Source organism: Xiphophorus maculatus, chromosome 22 (genome assembly GCF_002775205.1).
Source record: "Xiphophorus maculatus strain JP 163 A chromosome 22, X_maculatus-5.0-male, whole genome shotgun sequence".
In the NCBI taxonomy this organism is placed as follows: domain Eukaryota; kingdom Metazoa; phylum Chordata; class Actinopteri; order Cyprinodontiformes; family Poeciliidae; genus Xiphophorus; species Xiphophorus maculatus.
In genome coordinates this window covers 28,035,153-28,059,391 of record NC_036464.1, presented here as the reverse complement: position 1 = coordinate 28,059,391, position 24,239 = coordinate 28,035,153, and the positions used below count along the sequence as shown (strand labels likewise).

Genomic DNA, 24,239 nt, shown 5'->3' with positions numbered 1-24,239 from the left:
AACTAGGTAACTCTGCACCAGTGCAGCACACTTACAGCAATAACTGCTGAAACTTGGTCAAACATGTAAAAACAAAACAACTTTCATTTGTTCAGTCGGTGAAGTTAGGAGTAGAACAGTCAATGTAAAATAAAGATTAAAGAAACTGAAACTGACAGAAACAATAAGTTGATTAGCTTTGTCAGATAGCATGATCTCCCTAAAATAATGGCCTTAGTAATTTTTGGGTGAAAAAAAGTGATTTTTGGCAAAAAGACTGACTTTGCTAACCAGGAATAGCATAATAAGATAAATCAAGCAGGGTGAAATAAAAATAACAGAGAAGCAGAAAGAAAAAGGCAAAAGACAGAAGAGCTGGTGAAAATGAGGCAGCATCTTGGTGTTTTCTCATCCTCTGTCATTCTGATGGGAAAAACCAAACCAGCAACATTGCTTCTGCAGAGCAGAAACACCGGCAGTACCTCGTTCCCTTGTTGTCACTAAAGCTAATTATTTTCACCGTCTGTGACTTTCCAAAGCACACAGTGATTTAGGAATGCTGTGATTAACGGGCTGCTTGTCACAAGTGTCTTCTGGTTCATTGTTTTATCGACTGAATCAGTAACAGATTCATTAGCAGCGCAATTGCACCTTCTGATGGCTTTGACTGATTTTCAAACAAAAACAGCAATATCCATTAATTTAGGCAATTTTTTCTAACACTACTGCAGTTTGCAAAAGTTATGTGTTTAATTATTATTTTCTTTCCAGTTTTTTTATTGCCATTTGAGTCCCAAAGGACGGCTCAAGGAAAATAACTTCTGGATGCTTTGCAATGCTAGCATGTCAAGCGGCATTGTGCCTACGTATTTTAGCCTCCAAACTTTCATTTTCATTTCAGTACTTTTAATATGACCTACAAAAAAATTTAATCCAGGAATAGGTGAATTTTGTGCTAATCTTTTGGAGGTACACAGAAAAATACATGGTACTTTTTTACCACGTCTGAAAAATTTATGTGTTCTTTGTTTTTTGTACCACCTTTGACCTAAAACTGTCTGCATTTTCAGAAGCATGACATGAAGTACTTAAAGTTGAGACAACTCTTCCTTTTGAATAAATCTGTTTCTTCATTCATTATTCTCTATATTTGAACAAGATTTAAGTATAACACAAATGGATTACAAATCCATCTCACTCGTCCTTGAGTAACATGTTCCCTGCTTGACCCCGTCCTCCGTCCTCCAAAGAAAAATCAATAAAGAGTCACATTACATTAAACTCAGCTGTGAAAAAGGCAGTAGCTGATAGGCTAATATCAAAACAGAGTAAATATAATCATTGAAAGAAACAATTCATCTGCTTTGAAAAGTTCTTCATGTCAAGGTCTTCCATTTGAAGTGCAGCAAAATTATTTGTAACGAATACTATAGCTGGATAGAAGAAATTAAAAACATTTCTGTAATTAACAAAAAGCTGAAAAGACTAAATGCAGATTATGATCAATATCCAGGTGATTTATTATACTGTTGGTCAGTAAAAAGGGCCATGCAGTGTGAGACAGCAGCTAGACATATCAGTATTGACTGTAGGATCACATAGCATTCCCTGCTGACTGAAGAGCTTATTTAAAGGAAAAGTTTAGGCAGTGGTGGGCATCACTAACTGAAATGTTAGTAGGACTAACCCGAAAGTACTAATTATAAATCTTAGCCCCACTAATGCTAAAGCTACACCAACATGACATTTAGGGGAAGCTAATGCTAAAGCTAAATTCGGCCATGTCCATGCTCAAGATTAGAAAACATGTGTTTCAGCATTGTAGTCTTCTGATCAATATCCAGATTAATCTGGTTTACACTGTTTTTTTCTTTTCCATCAAGTTTTATTGCAGCCTATGCTGCATTACTGCCCCCTTATGGCCAAGAGAGGTATCGTTGAGGTAATTAAATGATCTAAAACGTATTGTGTTCGCAAAATTCATAATTATTTTGTTAGGTTAACATGTGACATAATTATGTTATATTTGCTAGATTGAATTAATTAAACAAAACATTCTTGTGTGTTACCTGGAAATGAAATGTTAACATAATGTGTTGTTTCACTTTTCAATGTATATCACCCTCAACAGGATTAGATGTGTTACTGCACTCTGTTCAGGACGTGGTTTGAAACAGTCATTTCTTTCCTGGTTTCAGTTTTATAGTTGCTAAGTATTGCTAACTCTGTAGCTGAGTTTATCTTTCTGACCACGCAGGGCTTCTGTCAGAAAGCACACCGGATATCAGTAGATTTTAAGCTGGTTACCATAACCTGTAGTCCTACAGCAATGCATTCTGGGTACAGAATAATAGTCATTTGCTGCACAGTATCATGAGTTGCGAACATGAGGAATCTATACAAACAATTTGTATATATGACTTTTTGCATGCATTTGTGTTGCTAACTCCCCAGCTTGTTTGTTAATGTGAGTGTGGTATTTGTTCATTTGTTGTATACTTGCCTTTTGCTCAATAAAGTTTTTTTTTTAAAAAAGCAACATCGCAAGGAGAAGAAACAGAACTACTGTGTAAGAAGTCCCTGTTCAAAAACATGACTGCTGGGTTAGCTAACTAATCCAAATCATCCTCATGTGTGAGTGTGTGCAGGGTGGTCTGTCCTGTGTGTGGGTGTGTGTGTGTGTGGGGGGGTGTGTGTGTCGCCCTGTGATGGACTGGCGTGGCGACCTGTCAAGGGTGCATCCCACCCCTCGTCCAAGGACTGCTGATGATGAACATACATACATAGAGCATTCTTCAAAAAGTGTCCCAATCCACCACGACGTGAAGTCAACAGACAATTGGTCACTTTCATTTAGTAAAAATGTTGATACGGTGATGTACGATCAGCTGCACAAACAGATGCAAACCAAACTTGTTGTTTTATTGTATAACCTTTGAAGAGGAAAGAAGTCAGAGATGGATAGCAGCCGTCAATCACAAGGACTGGCAGGCCTCAGGGTATTTGAGGATATGAAGTGAACACTTTTTACAAGATTTGAATATTAATGGTGATAGACTTCATAAGTAAAATTGGTAAGATGCTATCAAATACTGCATTAAGGCAAAGACACGTGTCTAGTTATCAATAACCAAGGGGAAAATGACCCACCACCATGTAGCCGTCTACGTTCAAAAAACTGGTTAGCTTCTAGACTTTTGTACATTTTTAAGTTTGCTCTGCTGTAAGGGGAAATGTACGGTGGCCGACAGGTGCAAATGCGCAGCAAAAGAGAAAACATGCAAACAAAAAAAAAACACGCGCACAAATTAAATGCGGCAAGCAAAAAGCGAATAAAATGCAGCAAACAAAAAGAGAGACGCAAACAAAAAAGAAGACACCCCCGAATGAAATGCAGCAAAAAAAAGTGTTGAAAACGGAAGTGCTCCAGACCACTAGGGGGAGTCAAAGAAAATAGTATTCATTTCTATGGGACCAGATGCAAGATTCAGAGAAAGAAATTTGAAAGAAAGTAAAGGTACGTATTACTATATTTCTTTTCAGATACGCCGTCTTTTATAATATTATAGAATAACAGAATAATTTATGGGTAGCGTGATAGACTTTGTGTCAGTCATACCGTTCTGGGCTCGGTCTCGTAGATGCTTGCCCGAATGGGCTCTTTGCACCTGCCGTGCTGGTCACAACCGCATGCGCAAATGCGGCTCTCTTTTTTCCGCCTTGAGTTACCATGACAGCTAGAAAAGACAAAGTCGTATTTCAGACGCCAATAAAACAATACTATGAACATTGCTGTCTTCCTAACATAATGGGCTTTTAAGTTTTCATGGATTTCCAAGCGATCCTGAATTAAGAAGACGGTGGCTTGTAAATATTCGTGGCTACCAGTTAAAGCTAACGCCACACAGCAAAGTTTACAGCCTTCACTTCACTCCGGATCAACTTCTTCAGCCTAAAGCAGAAGGTAAAGGAGCTTCCTGTGTTATTTCCATGGAATCACTTCTGTATTCAACCTGAAAGAGAGTTTATGGGAACCAGAGACCAGAGCCAGACAGCCGAGCTACTGATCCGCCTGTACAAACTGCTGTAAACACCGTGCTGCTTCACAACAAGCATGCAAAACTAATAAAATGAAATAACACGGAGACCTTAAGGAACACGGCCATATTTTTCTAAAAGCAACAACTTTGAACCTGAACAGTCAGCTGAACTAGAACTCTGACACCAGAGCTAATGTTAAGCTATGGGCTCGTTGTGCTTCAGGCTTCAGAAGCAAAAAGCCCAAACAGTAAAATCCCCGTTACTTGGTCTCTGACACTAACGACAATAAACCACGTAATATACTTTCTAGCTGTCATGGTAACTCAAGGCGCAAAAAAGAGAGCCGCATTTGCGCATGCGGTTGTGACCAGCACGGCAGGTGCAAAGAGCCCATTCGGGCAAGCATCTACGAGACCGAGCCCAGAACGGTATGACTGACACAAAGTCTATCACGCTACCCATAAATTATTCTGTTATTCTATAATATTATAAAAGACGGCGTATCTGAAAAGAAATATAGTAATACGTACCTTTACTTTCTTTCAAATTTCTTTCTCTGAATCTTGCATCTGGTCCCATAGAAATGAATACTATTTTCTTTGACTCCCCCTAGTGGTCTGGAGCACTTCCGTTTTCAACACTTTTTGTTTGCTGCATTTCATTCGGGGGTGTCTTCTGTTTTGTTTGCGTCTCTCTTTTTGTTTGCTGCATTTCATTCGGGGGTGTCTTCTTTTTTGTTTGCTGCATTTTATTTGCTTTTTGCTTGCCGCATTTAATTTGTGCGTGTGTCTTTTGTTTGTTTGCATGTATCTCTTTTGCTGCGCATTTGCACCTGTCGGCCACCGTAGAAATGTTGTTTATGACACAGTGATAGAATCATGTGGTGTGAATTCAAGAAAGTTGGTAATTTGATCAATTCAACAAACACATCAGGAAAGAGAAAGTATGATTTCATTTCTAAGCCAACTATTTCCAACTTTTGTAAACTCTGCTGTTTATGAGGAGCTGGATGAGCTACTTCTACAGACAATTAGCTCGACTTGAACAAGTAGAAACCAGAGAAATACAACGTGACAAGAATCGCAATCACTATGCTGAATAGTTCCATCGCCCTCTTCTTTCATGGCACCACAATGTGATTAGGTGAAGTAGATATAAAGAGTCAATAGACAGTAGACGGAAGGATGGATGTTGATTATGTATATAATAATTTCATTAGATTAGCACCAGTTGTTTGCTTAGGAACACATACAAAAAAATAGTTTTTCAACTCTTTCTACTTTTTTTTTTTCCCAGAAAGAGAATAACTTTGTGTATAAAAACGGTTACATAAAAAGCCTTTTTTGTCTGTGGAAAACCATGAGAGCAGTTCAACAACAGCTTTAAGGCACACAAACAGCAAACCAGGAACACAATGCACTCACAGTCAGACACTGTGGTGCAGCAATGCTGGTTTCTCTGTAATTCTGTGGGATAATAACGCAACCTCTGCAAAGGGATAAATTTGGTTTGGAGGAGAGGAAAAAGAAAAAAAATGAAGGGAGCAGAGCAGGATAAAGACCAGCAGAGAGGATGGAAATAGTAAACCATCATAAGGAAGAGCCACGATTCGAAAACAGAAAACTTACGGAGGCAGGTGTTCTCCCTAAAAAACTCAGTGAACTTGTCGCAGTCATCTTTGTTGTTGCCACTGTTGGTGCAGTCGCAGTAAGGGGAGACGCTGATTTTGGGGGAGCGCAGGTAGTTGGGGGTCATCACGGTGCCTGCAGCAGGTGGATACAAGGATTCATTGAAGTACTCGAGTTCAGCAAGAAATGTGATCCTACCCACAGTTTCTGTCTGAAATTCTGTCTAAAATGATCATTTTAAACATTTCTGAACACATTCTCTTTTGCATGCAACAATAAATAAATACCACATGCATTCATTTCTTTTCCTTCACATACGAAGGAAACAAACTGAGGAAGCAGAATGCAGTGGGGCTGAAGTGAAGAATAGCCATTTCTCTCTGCGAGGGAAAGCAAATAGCTTCAGTCAGTGATTTCTCACTCCCCCAATGGATTGCTCCCTTGAGCTGGCTGCTGTCCAATAAGGGTCTTTTTTGTTTTGCAGTAGGCAGAATAAATTGGCACTATGTGGACATTATATATATATATATGAGAGCTCGGTTTGGTCACATGCAGGAAACAAGAAAAGGCGAGCTGACAGTTAGCTTGGATTCAAGGAAAAATAAACTTCCTTAAAGTTTCCACTTGTGTCGGTGAAAGACGTTGAGATACGTAAACAAATCAAACGAGCTGGAAGGAAGAATTCAACTGACTCCTGGATAACCTCCCATATCTACATGTACTTATCATGTTTGCATGTTGGGACTCACCAATAAGACCAGAGTAAGCCAGGAGGCAGTCAGCGTAGTTCTCCTTCAGACAGCCAGACAGCGAGCGAGGCTCCGACATGCAGTTTACAAAGAAGTCAGCCAGTCGGGACCTAAAACAGACACACACATGGATACACACGCCCACGCACGTGCACACACAAACACATACTGTCATCCTATGAGACATTAACAATTTGTAGATTTTAAATGTACTATTGAATGACAATAAAGTCTGTGTAAACACTATGCAGTTAGTCATATAGGCCATGTTAGACATAGACATAATGTTATGTTCACAGTTTTGCTCTTTAGTGATCACTCTTGATTAGTTATCAAAAAAAGCAGTAGAAGTTAAACAGGAAGTACAGCACCGTTGCAGCTAAGAGGCAGCTCTGCAGCATTGTATATGTTGTTTTCGAGTCTGCTAAAATATCATCAGTGTGTATTATAATTGAATTCATCACATATGAGTAGTTTCTGCACACACCTTTTTTAAGAAAGGAAAATATGCTTTTTTATGTTTGAAGAAAGCTCTGTTTGTTGCTAATTTAACTATAGGCATGTTACAATGTGACTTCACATTGCCAAAATCCCGCCCCCAGCTCCCTGATGGAGGGAGAATTTGATGTATTTCAGTTCAGTGTTTAAAATAGTTATTCAGTATTCAGACGATCACTTATTATTAATCAGAAAATAAACCTTAAACCTAAAAACATAAAACTGTAAAGCACTGAATGTCGTGTCCGCTGTGTGTTTTTTTGTGTTGAATCCTGATACACCTGTGGAGCTGTTGTCAGTCAGTTACCTGTTTTGACAGCTATCGGTAACATTGTTCAGGAGTTCTCCATAAAAAATGAGCTCTTGCAGTGAGAGGGTTACAGCTTCTGAAATCCAACAAACATTAGGAAATGGTAGTTTAAATTTCCGATAAAGTGGCTAAAACTGAAGAGCAGATTTCCAGACCATAAGCTCAATGTTTTTTTTATATTTGTATTTAAGTTAATAAAAATATGCTCAAAGTAATTGGTCACAGATCCTAATTCCATGACTCATAGCACTTCACTGGGAACATGTTGCATACTGCTGCCAAAATAACTCCATAAATTCCCAACAGCAGGTATGATACCTGCCAAAAGTCTGGAAGTAAGATTTATTTGGTAAATAAAAATAATAAATATTTATAAAAAGGTGTACTTCCCCCCCCCAAAAAAAATAAATAATTTTTTCATTCTTTTCTTTGTGAGTTGCTCACAGTAGCCTCCCCTGACTTTAACAGCAGTATGACTGTAGTTCAACCTTTTATTCTGGCAGATTTTGTCTTAAGAATTCAATACTTTTGGGACAAAAATGTTAAGACACAGGAAGAGGGTATAATTTGACTTTCAAAATACAGCTCACAATTCAAAAATGTTAGCAAAACAACAGAAAATCAAAACAAGAAGGATACTAACTTTGAGACAGCAGTAGTACTGATCTTCATAATATTTTATAAAATTTTCTATTTTTCTAGTCTTTTTTTAGAAAATAATACATCTATAACATTCATTTGAAAACCGGGCTGTAAAAGAATGAAATTATCTTGAAAATTTTCCAAACAGGTAAATCTAAAAGGGAGGCACAAAGTGCCTGAAAGAAAAAAATATGGACATAAATTAATGGCAGAATTAGATGACACTGTCTATGGTAGGAGTGCCCAAAGTCGGTCCTGGAGGGCCGGCATCCTGCATGTTTTAGTTCTCTTCCTGGTGGTACCAACAACCTTTTCAGCATGTCGGTGTTCTTCTTAGGCCTCTAATGAGCCATCATTAGAGGCCATTTTGATTGTTGATTCTATATTGCATTGTGTTTCTGTGTTTGTAATGATGTAAAGCACTTTGAAATGCCTTGCTGCTGAAATGTGCTATACACACTAAAATTTGATTGACTGATTGATTGATCATTTGATCCAGGTACGTTAAACCAGGGAGAGATCTAAAACATGCAGGATGCCGGCCCTCCAGGACCCACTCTGGGCACCCCTGGTCTATGGGAATGTCTGAGGACAATTTTAAAATACTGTAATTATTCTTCTGCTCTTCTCATCGCTTAATGTAGCTATGCATAGTTTACTAAATTAAACATAAACCACAGATACTGGCGGCTTTTTGAGATGAGCCATATGGGTGGCTGCCCAGAGCAGCATTTGGAAAGGGCGATTACAAAAATGTGATTCATCTGTCATTTCCACCTTGAAGAGGTTTTCTATTGGTTTTATGTCCAAAATGCGAAGGAGACAGTTTATGTAATCAAATCATCACTGTTATACAATTCAATGTATTCGATGATTCGCCTTTGATTTTTTTTTTTTTTGTGGCATGTGACCTCGCATTAAAATCCAACTACTTGTGGATATTTTTTTTTAGAGCAAATCTAAAATATTTGAAATAAAAAGCAGCCTGGGAAGTTGGCATAGCAAAGAGCAATGCTGCTTGGAAAGCTATTGGCTGGCATTTGCAATCAGCCAATCCTTGAGCTCCATTTTGTTTATTTGACACAGATTGGCTGAACCCTCAAAAGTGGAAATAGGTTAGACTAGCTTCTGCCGTGGTGACAAGTCAGTATCCACAGTATCCATATTAACGCATAATAATGTATAGTGGGTGTTTGAACTATTAAAATTAATATTTCTATCTATATTTGTGAATTTTTTAGCTATTATTATTTACCTTTATTTAAAATGCTCAAGAAAAAAATAAATAAAAACCAAAGTCTCAGAATAATTCCTATGAATGATGACATTCAGAAGGAAAAGAAAAATTAGTAAGATTTAATTCAAGACTTTTCACTGTAATGCACATACTGTAAGTCAACCATTTTCTGCATAATTATAATTTCCATATTTTCCTTGAAGCTCCACGAGGAATCAGTTGTAAGTCTGCACCAGATCATCCACATGAATACCTCCTTCCTCTGCATGATCTATGTAATCCCACCAATCTGGAGCAGAGCGGAGAAGCAACTAGCAGACCAGACCTGACATATGCTGTGGGAGCCTGTGGAAATGCACAGCTTTAATCTATCTGTGCTAACTGAAAAATGGACTGGGAGGAAGCTGCATTGCGGTGAGACCTGTTGTTCAGCCCTGAGCGTCTGATGGATCGTGAGCGCCATGGAGAGAGAGAGGGAAAAAAAGGCCAAAAATTGAGGGAAGTGAAAATTTTGTTGTATGGATTTATTGCCTTCCCGCTGGCGGCTGTTAAGAGAGGGAGGCAGGAAAGGCTGGGGGAACCAGAGGCCACAGACTGAGCAGAGACCATTCATGATGTCTAGTGCTTTCCTTTAATCCAACAGATCCCAAAACACGCCTAAATGTGGCCCCAAAGAGCATGAATCAACGTCTGAATCACTGTATTCAACTCATACGCTGCTCAGTAGCTGCATTTCCATGACAAATTTGTCAGTAGTGTTGTAGTCAAGACCACCTAACCCGAGACCAAGACAAGACCAAGATCAGAGTGCATTGAGACTGAGACAAGACCAAGACTTTTAGGGTCTGGAGACCAAGTCGAGACCACGACCGAGGGAAGTCGAGACCGATTTAAGACCAAGACCAGCACCCTGCATTACATGACACGATAAAATGTGAAATAAGATTAAAATTACTTCTCAAATTGATCTAAAAGATTCACATTCCCATAAAAACACCTAGATATTAAATACTAAGAGCTGAAATACTACTGTTGTAACTACTACTTTTTCTCATGGGTAATTTATGTATGTTTGACTTTTGTAATGTAATTTTTTTATTAAATACGTTAAATACTAAAGTGTGCAAATTTTAGGAAAATTTTAACCAAGCCATCTAAATTTTGAGGGAAAACGAATTCAACATCCACACAAACATCAGTGGGGAAGAGAAGTTAGTTGAGTAGAAAACAGGACAACACGGGTTGTAACCCTGCTTGAAGATTTTCATTTTATTCTTGCTTATTGGATCAACCACCGTTAATCTCACTGGTCTAGAAGACATTCTGTAATGTTTGGAATCCAGCTTCTAAACCTGACCAGCATCTTCATCTCATCCCACTGAGCTTTCCTTTGTTGCCTGTTTTCTTCATGACATCACCATTGTTTCACATTCTGCTGTGTCCAACCTGCAGATGTAGTTGGTCCTGCAGGAGGCCTGCAGCTCCAGACAGTTTGGCATCTGCTTTTCCTCGTACGAGCAGACAGGGACGATGGTTTGACGCCTGCGTTCGGAGCAAGCCGTCTGGTCGCTGACAGGGCACGAGCAGAACAGCATGCCGTAGCTGTGCTTTGGAGGAACCTGTGTGTCAAAGGAGGAAGTTCTTTTAAAATCAACATTAGCTGTGTTTCCACTACAAATGTAAACAAAACTTTGTCAATGTTCTGCTACTATCAAAAAACACAATTTCGCAATTGCAGCGTTTTTTTTTAATAAGAAACTAATTCACACATGAATAAGTTTGTTCACAGGATCAGTCTTTAAAAAACGCGCAGTGCCATCATCCTCATCATCCTCCAACTACTTCCTATCATCAATCACACAACTCGTGTGACACAAAAAAGTGTTTCCATAATAGTTTTGCAAATTAAAACAAATTCCGATGCTACCCCAAAAAATACACACCTCATTCTAGCACCAAAACGTTTTGATGAAAAAGATATTTTTTTTTCTTTAATTGTTGTGTTTCCATTAAGAAAATATATTTTCATAATTCCAATTCTCACAGTTTTATGGTAATGGGAAACAGCTATTTTTTCCATAAGATTTATCCTCATTTGCATATTGTTCCGTTCATCAATATCAAGTTAAGTTGCTTTACTTCTTAAATTGTTGCCATTCGACATCCAAGTTTTTTTTGTTTGTTTGTTTTCAACAATGAAGAACCACCAAACCATCTGGAAATTGTTTCTTAGCTTTATTACCTAGAAAGGACATCATGCCATTTGTTTGAACCATTATTTGTTTGTTCTTGCCATTGAACATATTGTGCATTTTGGAAACACAAAAAATGTGTGTTTATTTAAATTTGCTAAATGGAGACAAGGCAAATTTGAAAAAAACTCACGTCTTTCAATATGCTTTTGATCTGAGATGAGACGGTTTTTCAACCGTCTTAAAACTACTGTAGTGTATTTTACAAAACCACAATAGAAACATTTTTTTCTCATTGACTGGTGGAAAAAACAATGTCAGGAGGATGATGGCACAGCATGTTTTTTAATGACTTAGCACATCAAAAAACATATTCTCATGTGATTTTAATTACATTTCTTATTTATTGGAAACAACACAACTGTGAAATTGTATTATATAGCTGTATTGACAAATTTGTTTGTAATGAAAAAGCAGCTACTGTGGTTAAACAAATACAGGTGGAAACCTTTACAGTTTGGTACACAGAAGAGAAAACTGTTTGTTGACTGTTTGCTGATTAGTTCCAAAATTTGAATAAATTATTTTTGTTAATATTCTCAAGATATAATTGACTTGAACCAAATAAAAGCATCAATAGGCTGAAGTAGTCAACAAGTGGTCCAGAAAATACATAAAAAATAAAGACCCTTCGTTCCTTAAGTTGTACTTTTTTTTGCTGAAGTTTGAAAAGGCATAGAAATAAAAAATACACTAGTCTATGATCGACAGAGTTTTGCATTCTAAGTAGATTTCTGTTTATTTCAGGTCGAACCAGCAAGATTATAGTGCTGAACATCATGGAGGCTGGACTGCAATTACAATGCTCCTAGTCAGTTTTCTTGAAAATGAAAAAGGACAGCAGAAACCTACTTGTTGCTTGAAATCACAGCCTTGCCAAACAAAAGAAGGCCTACAGTTTAATTTAAGTTTTGACAATTTCTCAAATGTATCTACTTGAAAATAACTATTGTTCTCTTTAAAAAGAAATAAAACATTTCCTGGTGGTGGACCTCAAACTTTTGCTCATGAGCAGTCACATTGCGTTCAGTGTCTTACCTTGTCAAAGAACTGCCGCAGCGCCTTGTGGCACTTCCTTTTGTTGCAGATCTCTGCGGTGGAGACGCGGCTGGTGCAGGGGCTGATGTAGGCTGAGCGATACTTCTTGCACGTGTCGTTCAGGTTGCAGGCCTTGGCCGCCGTCAGGCAGTTGTTCTCTCGGGCCACCGCAGGCTCTCCTGCGAACACAGAAACAAATGATGAACAAAATGAGGCTGTGACGACACAACTGCTTTAGATATTTACACTTTTACAAGAAAAAAATGTTGTTTTTTTTATTAATTAAAAAAAACAAGATTTTTCAGTCTACACAGATTAAATCCAGCCAAATCTGTATCAGCTATCGGTCCAACACAGAGAAATAGCGCTGAATTGATTTAAAACATTTCTTTCTTTAAAACACAGATATAAATGTCATGAATTACAAATGCATTTAATAACTCTGCACCAGTACAGCATATTGAAACACATCAACAGCTGCACAATGATGGTCAAACATAGAAAAACAACTTTCATTTGTTGAGTCTTTGCAATTAGGAGTAGAGCCGCCATTAGTGTTTATTTGAGCAATTTTTATTTACCAAAACTGGAAACATAAGTAATATAGAAACGGAAGGGACCAAAACAATAGGTTGACTAGCCTGGTAAAATATATTAAAAATAAACTGCTGATCAGTGTGAAAATATGTTCAATATTTCATTTTAAGATCTACATATTGAATGCAGACCTATTTACTATTTACTAGTGCAGAATGCACACCTATTTACTAATATTATAACAAATTGTTGTTGGGTTTTATTAAGACCTTCTGATACAACCAGTCAGATGATCCCCATTTGGCCCTAAATGAAAAAGAGTTTGACACAAACAGCAGCAGAATTAATGTTTCTTTTTCATCCATGCAAAAAACAAAAACAAACAAACATATAAATTCTGAAGCCCAACTCAGATGTGTACAGTTATGTTTCCAAATCAGATTTGTGTGTACAGTATGAGTTACGGTGGAGCTCCAGCAATCATCAGCATCCCGAACACAGCCCTGCTTATCTGTCACCTCACACTAACTACCTGTTTTCCCTGATCCACCATTAATTAACATTTTCATAGACTCCTGAAGTTTGGAGTTTTTTGGCGTAAAAGTGGAGCAAATATGAGCATCAATTAAACTGAGGGAAGCACAACATGACAAACATTCAGGAGAGCAGCAGACGGGCGAGGAATAAACTGCAAGAGCAAAATGTGGGCAAAACCTCATTGATATTCATGTTGCTATTGACCAGATTCTGAATTGAGTAGAAATTGTTTGCTAAAATCCAGGAGTACTTGAGACCCGTCTAAAAATGCTTAGAACTATTTATTTTAATAGTTCAAGCACCAAATAAGTATTAAAATGCAATAATATGCACAGTGGAAACCTTCTTAGCACTACTGCAGAAGCTAATATTACATACTTCCTTATTTCCACCTTTGGGGACTACAGCCAATCAGCACCAAAGAAAATAAATGGCGCTCCTAGATATGCTGCTTTACAAACACCATCAGTACTTTGTCACATTGCAGTATTTAAGAATTCTGAGTTGAATTTTGAATATTTTACATAAAGTCTACAAAGAATCTGCAAATTGGCAGATTTTCATGTTTAAAAAGGAAAAAAAAAACATATAAATATATATATACACGTATATATACAGTATACAGTATATACTGTATATACTGTATATATACAGGCAGTATAGTGCCTGCCTCCAACATGCGATGGTTTAAAGCACATTTATGACTAAGTGATCCAGATGAACAGTGTAACCTGGTATCAGGTTGATGTTCTGTCCTGCCGGTTCTTAGCTGCTTCACTGACGTAAACTCTTGAACTTTCACCCAAATGCCAGATGTTACAAAACCAGCTGTTACCAGCTGTGTTCAAGAAAAAAAACACCAAGAATAAATTGTTCATGTCAGTGAAGGTTTTGTCTTCCTGCCTTTAGTCCATACATGATTAGCAGTGCAGTTAGCTTTGATGTACTCTGTGATCCAACCCAGCATCTTCAGTCATCAGTCAACTCTCAACTGTACTGAGAAACGGATTGTGACAGCATCAGGTCTCACCCACCTTCCCATTATCATCTGCTGAAAGCCTCCAGCAGGAAGCAGGTCATGGATAATCAGGCTGCATTTTACAACTAAAAGCGCTAAAAGCATTTGGGTTTATTTCTGACAGGGGATTGGCAGTTTCAAGCTGCAGCAAATTATGTCATCATCCTCACACATCACAAAGTCAGGAAACATAGTTTTTATTGTTAATGCTCCCACATTACCATAAAGATGATCTCTTCATGGTAATGTGGGGGTATTTAGAGTACTTTTTGCCCAAACACCAGAGGTGTTCTGTCAATTCTAATTCCAAAGCCGACAATGAAATAGACAGATAGACAGAGATATAGATACAAATATAGATACAGTAACAAGCTGGGAAAAGCAGCCTTACTGTGAAACTCTTCACCAAACATCACGGCTTATACTTAGTCTGACACCAGAGGAAAAATATCTTGATCACCTGTCTACTGATATGCTTTTAGTGAGAAAATCAAAACAACTTAAAGTTACCTAGAATCAAAAATAGATCCTGTAGGCTATAGAATTCTCTATTTTTATGCATATATATGGTCTGCTGCTCTCATTTCTGGAATTTCTCCCATTGACCTGGATTTCTCAGGATGCTCAGCTCATCCAGCCAATCAGAAAACAGAAGGAGAACTTGTGAACGATGACATCAATTTTCTGCTGTTTTGGAAATGTAGTCTGTCTGTAGTTTTAGTAACAGCAACAGCAGCGGAGGAAAAGAACAAAGCCGTTTGGTTTGTGTTGGTTGTTCTTACAGGTACTGAGCAATTAAAGTTGGAGCAAAACAAATGTTTCATAGCTGTCCAACATGTCATAGCTCTGCTCTCCAGAGTTTTGCCATAAATCTCATTTTCCAGTTGGCTCCATTAATAATGAAAGAGATCATCTACACAGTCTCTGTTGGTGGAGATCGTCCACAAATGTGGACGATAAATTGTCCCAGAAGGTATTGTGATAAACAATATTATTGTTGTTTTAAGAACATTTTTCATGTAATATAATTGTAATGCCATAACAATGCAATAACACATTATCAAAGATCAATAAAGTTTAAATTCTAATGAACACTGGAAGACAATTTATATATTCTAAATAAATAAACTAAACAACAAATAAAATTAATTATGAAGTTTCTGTAAACAAAACTGTAATTTAAGAAAAAAAAAGGTCTAGTTGGGACCAAAACACCAGACTGAAGACTTTATCATCCAGAGTTTGGTTGAATGAGAAAAACAATAAATAATGCAAACGGAAATTAGTGATCTCATTTTACTATCATGCAAGTAATTGATTAATTGATTTATTGATTTTTGTACTCCTCCTCTGCTCCACAGTGACCCCTAGTGTTGGCAGTGTGAGCTGAACTCCTGTTGCACTCCTGGCAGATGGCATCGTCCCTCAGACACATGCACGCACATGGACGCACCCCTCCCCCCACCACACACACACACACACAGACAGAATGCTCAGACAGGGCCAGCACCTTGTTGGGGTTGGGGCCATCTGGAGGCCTGGTGAGGGGGAACCACCCCCCTCACCCCTCATGGCGGCTCATGTTTCCGATCCAGTCTCAAATTGATTATCATGTCGCCTGTTTCCTCCAGTGCCACAGCTCCCCCTCGCCCCTCCTTCCTCTGTGTAATTACAGATGCCATGGGATACAGCGGGGTCAGAACCTGACCCGCCCCGTCTCCGTACAACCCCCCACCCCGTTCATCTGAACCGCCATTCCTCCTTCTCCTGATGCCGTTCTGGTGACCAGCAACCGCGTGATGCTCTGGATGCGAACCAACCATTAGCGCCCTTCCTCCATCCCCAATCATCATCATCACCATCCATCTCTTCACTTTTTTCTCCTACTGCTTTTGTTTTTCACTTGGCCGTCTGTCCCTTTATTTCCCCCTTTAGAATAAGGTTCAGCTTTATACTGGCTCTAAGAGGTTTCTAACAACTGTTAAAAAAATCTCCACGTATTCATAGTAATTAAGGTCTAAAAACCATCTGCCTTATCTGCTTAATCCTGATTTAAAGTTTTTGGAGAAAGTTTGACATCTGAGTGAGTGTGTTGGTCCGACTGCTGGTCAGCTGGAAAGCTGGGAGCACTTGACTGGTGTTTGTTTCCACTCCTTGACACTGGGGCCTCTCCAGCTCTGGGTTCCTGCTGTGCCACTGGGGCCACTGCCTGTAATTCACAGGCTCTCTGTTTGCTAAGTGCAATAAACAGAGCTATTTGTCCTGGTGGCACGGCAGCAAGGGATTACAGAACAAACCCTCTCTGCCACCCAAGAGGAAACTAAACAGAATCAATGAGCGGCGAAGGTTTAATACACATTACGGTCAGTGCTAGCTATAGTGAAAATATGTATATAAAAAGCCTTAAAATGAAATAATTTTTTATTACAGTTCTATAATCTCAAGCAGTTAGTTTACCTTTATACATAGGTGTTAGGTGGGGAATTCAATCACTTGTTATACAGTACAGACCAAAAGTTTGGACACACCTTTTAATTCAATGAGTTTCCTTTATTTTCATGACTATTGACATTGTAGATTCACACTGAAGGCATCAAAACTATGAATAACACATGTGGAAATATGCACTAAACAAAAAAGTGTAAAACAACTGAAAATACCCCTTATATTCTAGTTTCTTCAAACTAGCAACCTTTTGCTGTGATTACTGCTTTGCACACACTCTGTATTTTCTTGATGAGCTTCAAGAGGTCGTCACCTGAAATGCTTTTCACTTCATAGGTGTGCCCTGTCAGGTTAATAAGTGGGATTTCTTGCCTTATAAATAGTCATGAAAATAAAGAAAACCCATTGAATTAGAAGGTGTGTCCAAACTTTTGGTCTGTACTGTAGGTTCCAATTTTTACCCAGAATTATCCAATGTCGAACATTTAATGATAATTAGACCCAAAGTAGCCTGGCCGTGACCTTCCTACACAGTTCTGCTCGGTTCTCCTCTCCATTCACTTCTCTAGGATTTTTTGCATTTAAGGGAATTTATCCAGTAGATATTCAACCAGTATAATCAGCAAGGAGAAGGAAAAAGTGTGAGTGATGACGGAGATTTTCTGCTCGGTTTTAGAGTCGTAGTCTTTCTGTAATTTAGCAACAGCAGCAGAGGAAGTGAAAGAAGCCGTTCAGTTTGCACTTCCAAACAGTGATTTAGTGATATGTGATAAACAATACGATAAATGCTCACTGATAAATGCAAACGGCATCATGGAGAAGCATTGTAGTGATGATGTGCTGTCAGAAAGAGTAAGAGGTTCTTAAAGAGACAGAAGCCAATTTCAAGGTGTCAGATACGGCTACAAGGCATAATTTATTTTAATGTCTAAAGCATTTTCATAACAACTGTAACAGTTAACAGTTACTTGATTGTGCTATGAAATGGCGCTATGTGGAAAACACATAACACGCTGTCTTTAAAATGTACTGGTATGATCCTTTCTTTAGAAAAGATCATATATCTACCAATCAGGATTCAACTCTTACTTCCCTCCAAACTTACCTTAAATGTTTGTTGCTAAAAATCTCCATTTTTGTTTCATCCGTCTAAAACAATAAGTTTGAGTAAACTCTAAAGCTCAGTTCAAAAATGGACAAAAAGGTCTTCTCCTCTAGACCCCCCTGCCTCCCCTCCCTAAAAAACCCAACTGGCATGAAGTCAGCATCTACTGGTTGCTATGGAGACGCCCCCCTTCTCTGGCATTAAGCTATGGACAAAGAATAAGCCTCTGCTCACAGTTTAGCCCATAGCAACAGGAAATCATGGATGACAAATTAAAGGTTCCTAATAACTCTGATCAGCATTTTACAGCTTCTTACACTTCTCTCCCAGGGTAACAATATCAATATCAGAAAAATTTCTAAAAAATAATCTATATTTTTTAAAATAAACTTACAAAAAGGAGTCCCATGTAGATAAAAATTCTACATGGGATTTTACAACACAATCAGTAACATTTCAGTGGAGACTTCAAATTATTTTGTCATTTTAAAATATTTACAGTATTTACAATATATTTATATATTATAGTAAAACAGAAGATGACAAATCTGATAACCTGGCTCAAACATGGAGACACTGGAAGAAGCAACAAGTGGTTCAAACAGCATAAAAAAGTCACAACCAGACATGAATAATGTCAATAACCTTCTATGTCTTCTGCTATATATATATTATTTCTGGAAAATACCACAAGGTCAAACATAAAAGAGGAGCAGAACTTTCAACGACTCAGCAAAATAAAGCAACGCAGACTGGCTCACTACTGGGCCGCGGTTCTGATCGGGTAACAACTTGTTTAAAGTTGCCTTCATAGCCAGTGTTTTGTTTTTAAATTCCTTCCTGGTTTGGAAATTATTAAGAGGTTTTCAAATGAAACATAGTGAGGGGATAACGTAGTGAGCGTCTGATGCTTCCTTTCTTGATATTTAGTGTGATCAGCTCTTTCTGGTCATTTCACTCATTAAGTTTCCAAAACAAACATGACTCAGACATGACAAAGCCAAATGGGCTAATTTAGCCTCAGTCGTTTGTTCATCATTAGCCTCTAATTGATGGAGGGGGGTCGGGGGACTGAGGGGGAGCAGAGTTTGTCACTGGAACACAAGATTCAACAAAGATGTGAAAATGATGGAAAAAGAGTCAGAATCTGGTTTAACATGTTTTTTTCTCTACTTAAAACATTCAAAATGAGTCTATTCTGATATGACCCTGTTTTGTGTCTGAGACAATTTATGAACATTTGTAATATTAAATTTTTAAACCATAAAGCTTGTGAAACTGCTAAATATGTCTGTTTCTTCAGTATTAGTTTGGGATTTGATCAGCAATAAATGTCATAATATTTATTACTGTAACATAAAGTAAATAAAAGTTACTAACATGGCTTTGATAAAAGTAAGATTTCTTTTTGATTACAGCCCAAATCTTGCTTCTTCCAAACATTTTTAAACACCTCACCAATCCTGAAAATGTCTAACTCTTTCAGTTTTCTAACAACTTAGCAGAGGTGCAGTCACTGATGGCGTACAGATCAGATTTAGATTCTGAGCGGCTGTGTCATGATGAAAACGGACTCATCCAGGTTTCCAGCTGATTACTTTCTCCAAACAGAACCTTCACCTGCACTCTTCATAGCCATCCACAGTTTCAAACATCAACACCTAAATTAACTGTGTAACACCTCATTATGATTTAGCAGACTGAAAGGAAAACCAGAACATTACGGAGGCGCCCTGAGTTCTTTTCTCTGCCAAACTGCTCTCTCCATCACTTCGCTGATCATCATTGGTGAGTTACACCGCCATCTGTTTTAATGGCCTCTACCCTTAAAAGTGCAAGGCAAGCAAAAACGGAGAGTGGATTGGTTGAAGAAGAGCCTCAAGGTTTAGTCATCCTTCTTAGCCTTTCCCTCTTTTCTTCTTTCTCTAAACTATGAACCTGTTTCCTTTTTTCAATGTTTCTCTGAATCTCTGTTGGTCTCCTCCACCTCACTTTCTGCCACTTTCTCTGTAGTTAATAATCTGCCTCTTCCTCCAACTGTCCCAGTGCAATAAAGCCACATGGCACTTGCTGCAGCAAATAACATAACTCACAGTTGCTAGTAATTGATCCCTGTAGTGCAAAGTCTTTCTTTCTCCCTCTTCCCCTCTTGTCTGTCACTGTCTCTGCCTCCTGTGGAACGGCTCTTCAACTCTAACAAATTTTCCCCTTCAACTTCCTTAAATTTACTGGACCTTATTGGCTCGAACTCCAATAAAATCTGCCAAAGACAATTATTTCTGTGTTTCCTGTTGCTTTATTTTCATTTTCATGACACTGCACCACAGTGCTTCCAACTGGCAAAAAAACCCCTCCAAGCCCAGCACCTCATCTCATTCATGCTGCTTCGCTAACATTACACATCGGGTCTGTGCAGGTTCTTACCTGAATATATAATGTCTTCCGTGTGCTTCATGAGCTTCTCCAATTTCATACTCAAAACTCATTTGCCTGCCTGAAATGTAACTTCTTCTACAAATTGCTCATCCTCAAACATGGGATTATGGGTCCTGGAACTGATGATGGGGTATAAATACAACCTGAGGGTAAATGTTGTATCCTGGCTAAAAAGTTTTCTTACTCTGAACTTTATGCTGGCTCATCCTAACCGTTCTCCTTTGTGAAGCCCTCTGGTCTGCTTTGTAGCATCAACAAGCTCCTATAGAATAGAATAGGATTAGGATTAGCCATCCCTGTGTTTTCAGATGATATAGTTTGAGTCATGACCAACAGAGATTGAATTTTATGAAGAAAAAGCCCAGATTTGACCAAATTTGACTGATCACTCAGTCAGGATTTCTTCTGATTCAGAATGTTAATTCAATGCAATATGAAGCTAATAGATTAGCTGCAATGGAATTCAGTGAGTTAAGGTGGAGCCATCTTTGTTGCTGGATTTGTTGCCTGAACCAGAACTCTGGCATTTTTTCAATCAGTTGCCTAATTGATGAAATATTCTGTTTGCTTAAACTGTCAGATGAAAAAACTGGAGACATTTTTTTTTGAAGGAGTTGCATTGCAATCTGAGTTTAATTTATTTTTATAATCTTTCATATTAGGGACCTTTAAAGAGGCTCATATATAGAGAAATGTGAACTCATTAAGTTTTAGGGATGCAAAGTCTTTTGATGTATGACTGAATACTCCATAAAAACGAGTATTCATAAAAAATGGATGCATAAAAAAACATTTTAAAAAACATCTAGCTTTCATCCAGAAACAGCATTTTATCCTGAATACACAGTTGATACACTTGCATCATACTCAAGCGTGAATTAGCTCAACTGAGTTAATCTTCATATCTTTGGTATCTAAGTGTCACACCAGCCCACCTAAAAACACCAGAGCTAATGTTGAAAAACAAAGGGAAGATGCTAGTTAGTATGCTGTTCTGATTTCATGTCTTAGGAGACATTGAGAATTGGTTAGAGGTGGATTTTTAGTACATTCAGTAAAAGTTCATTTTTAAGTATATTGGACCGAAAATTTTACTAATGTTTCTAAAACCAGATTTCAAAACCTCCAGCTCACCCTTTAAACCGCTAATTTGTAAATAGGTAGATTTTTCTAAATAAATGAGTTCCAACATTTTTCTAGCCTAAATTCGGCTGTTTATTGTCTGGACAATGATTCTTAACACTCTGCTGGTGACCTACACTAGATTTTCAGGTAAAATTTCAGAATTGTAAACTAACTTGCTGGTTTGACAATAAATCAGAAAACAGTCATTTTTACAAATTTCAGGAAGGCTTTGGAAACCATTTTTGATATATTTATTATTTAAGGAAAAAAAAAGAATATTAACTTTCTAACTTATTTATATACCCACTACCTGTTTAAAGAAGAAATCGCTGAATGCTGGGAGTTTAAAACAGAACCATTACAAGAAGGATCCCCCTAATGCCATGCTACTGTGTGTGTAATGATAAAATAAATTGATAAAGGCATATTTATTGCCTTTAGGTGCCTCCAGTGTGCTTTACCCTAAACAGTTTCAGACAGTACATTCTAGCCAGCCATTAATATCTCTATTTTCAAATCAATACTTGCTGTACACTTTCCAGTGTGAGGGTGACAGCTGATCAGACGGCTCGAAAGTTTGGATTTTAATGTACTAATCTGATAAATAGAGTTTAAAAAATCAATGGAGGAAACTGTGAAAGATCTGGCTGATTTTCACACCTGATCAACTGGTAAGCTCGGACTGGGGAACAAACTTTCAACATTTGTTAAATTTTAAGTTGCTGCAGTTTGGTTTCTCACTGCACTGTGTCAAACAAACCAAACCCTTTGAGCAACCTGTTACCCTCTTCACCTGTGGGGGCGCTGCACCAAGAACCTCTAAAGAACACACTGAATGCAACTTCCTTCTTCGCAAAAATGGAGTGGCGTCGGATTTTAGTGGTTGTAGGATTTCGTTTTTTGTCTTTGGTAACAATGAGACATTTATTTTGGGTGTTTTTATCCAGAATCCCCTGCGCTATAGTTCATTTCCTGTTTATCCACTTGGTGTTCATGTATTCAAACCGCACCAGAGTTCACTTCAAATGAACAGAAATTGAGTTTTTAGAGTTTGTTTCTTTGGTCTGCTTCAGAGTTCAGTTACACATCCTCACCTCCAGAAACAGACAGGACTTCCTAGAAAAACTAGAAGTAGAACTAGAGCTAAAGTGGGTTTAACAGGGCTGGGAGGGATGCACCATTAAAGGATAACCAACATTACCATGCAGTGCCACAGATAAACAAACTGACCCTCATTTGTTTTTTTTGCTCAGCAACTCTTGTCATGGGATGTATGATTAAAATACTACTTTAAGGAAAATAAAACTGACAGACATTCAAAAGCTAGCAATGTAGTGTGAATAGAAGCACAACGAGTGCTGACTTGAGCTTTAGAATCAGAGTTACGGCAGTGCATGCAACAGCCCAAAACTGAAAAGTAATAAAAGTCAAGAAAGGAAAAGTTGGGGAGAGTGGAGGAAAGAGTGGAAGGAGAGAATAGCCTTGGCCCTTCACAGTGATGAATCCTCAGCGAAGCCGCTTTCATAAACCCATCTGCCAGTGTGGAGATCAGCCTGTAGAGGCAGGCCCTGTGGGGCCGCAGCAGATATATGGCTTTTTAATAATGTCCACAAACACATTCAGTGCAGTATTGTACTGTACACCACCCCCACATCGCTCCGGGCCGGTCCAGGATCTGGACCCACTATTTACACTCCTACATCCTCTGCCTTAACATCTGTAACCCTGAGTCAACTAGAGCAAGCACAAATTTAGAAAAAGTTATCCAGCATAAATCTGTTTTCACATCGAAAACTTTTTTTTTTTGTAGTTGCTAAACTAGACAAAATGAATAGAGTTCAGTAGAGTTTCTCCATAAAGATCCTAAGACCAGTGGAATGGAGCCAATTCAAACTCAAAACTGTTGCCTTTAATGTTTTATATAAAAGTAAAAGTATTATTCCTAAGTAGATTCATATTCACACTGACAAAAAACATTTTTTTCCCCTTCCATACATGGTAATGTTCCACCGTTACCGTCCATTATCTGGTTTAGGAAAAATAAACTGTCCTGGGCTTCTGCTTACACATTCATCTGCTTAAAGTAAACCAGTGGTTGGTGTAGCTAGCATTTGCATAAATACAAGCTAAGAACAAATGGATTCAGAAAATAAATGACGATCATAATGTGATGTTTACAGACAGCTGCAAATGCATTCATCTTCATTTCACATTACCTGGATGGAAAACAGATAGAGCATACAGAATCTGGCATGAAAAGACAGTAATGTTATGCTTTTGGTCTTAAAGTTGATGAGATGGGCTTTGTGTTTTTTTGTTTCTTTTTAAAACCTGCTATGATGTGAAATTAAGGCATACAGGACAGTTCCAAAACACAAACATCCACAATCCGATCCTGGCCTTAACAGGAAATACTGTGACTCTCTGCTTCAAGAAACAGCTTTTTCTTCATTAGTCCATTTTTGTTTAATAATAGTCTAAAGAAATAGTATCAACAGAAAAAACCTAAAAAGTTGGAAATTGGTATTGGCTTCATCAGTGCATAACTATTAATAAGTCACTGTAGCAGTACCAGACTATAACAGCCTGATAGTTGGTAGATTCGGTTCAATTTGTGACCAGAGATGCTAAATTTATAACATTTTCAGCAGGTGTGGTTCTC

At 38.1% G+C, this 24,239-nt stretch overlaps 1 protein-coding gene across 2 annotated transcripts in view; it reads right to left on the bottom strand.

Annotated features, from left to right (window-relative positions):
* The window catches only part of LOC102229707 (GDNF family receptor alpha-1-like), a 117,626-nt gene that overhangs the window by 16,254 nt on the left and 77,133 nt on the right, over positions 1-24,239 (bottom strand). For both annotated transcript variants that reach the window (XM_023327467.1, XM_023327468.1), the window contains 4 exons: positions 12,375-12,553; positions 10,531-10,703; positions 6,398-6,507; positions 5,649-5,783 (listed from right to left, as the gene is read on the bottom strand). In XM_023327467.1, the coding sequence (XP_023183235.1) occupies positions 5,649-5,783; positions 6,398-6,507; positions 10,531-10,703; positions 12,375-12,553 (597 nt within the window). The remainder of the gene's footprint in view (positions 1-5,648; positions 5,784-6,397; positions 6,508-10,530; positions 10,704-12,374; positions 12,554-24,239) is intronic.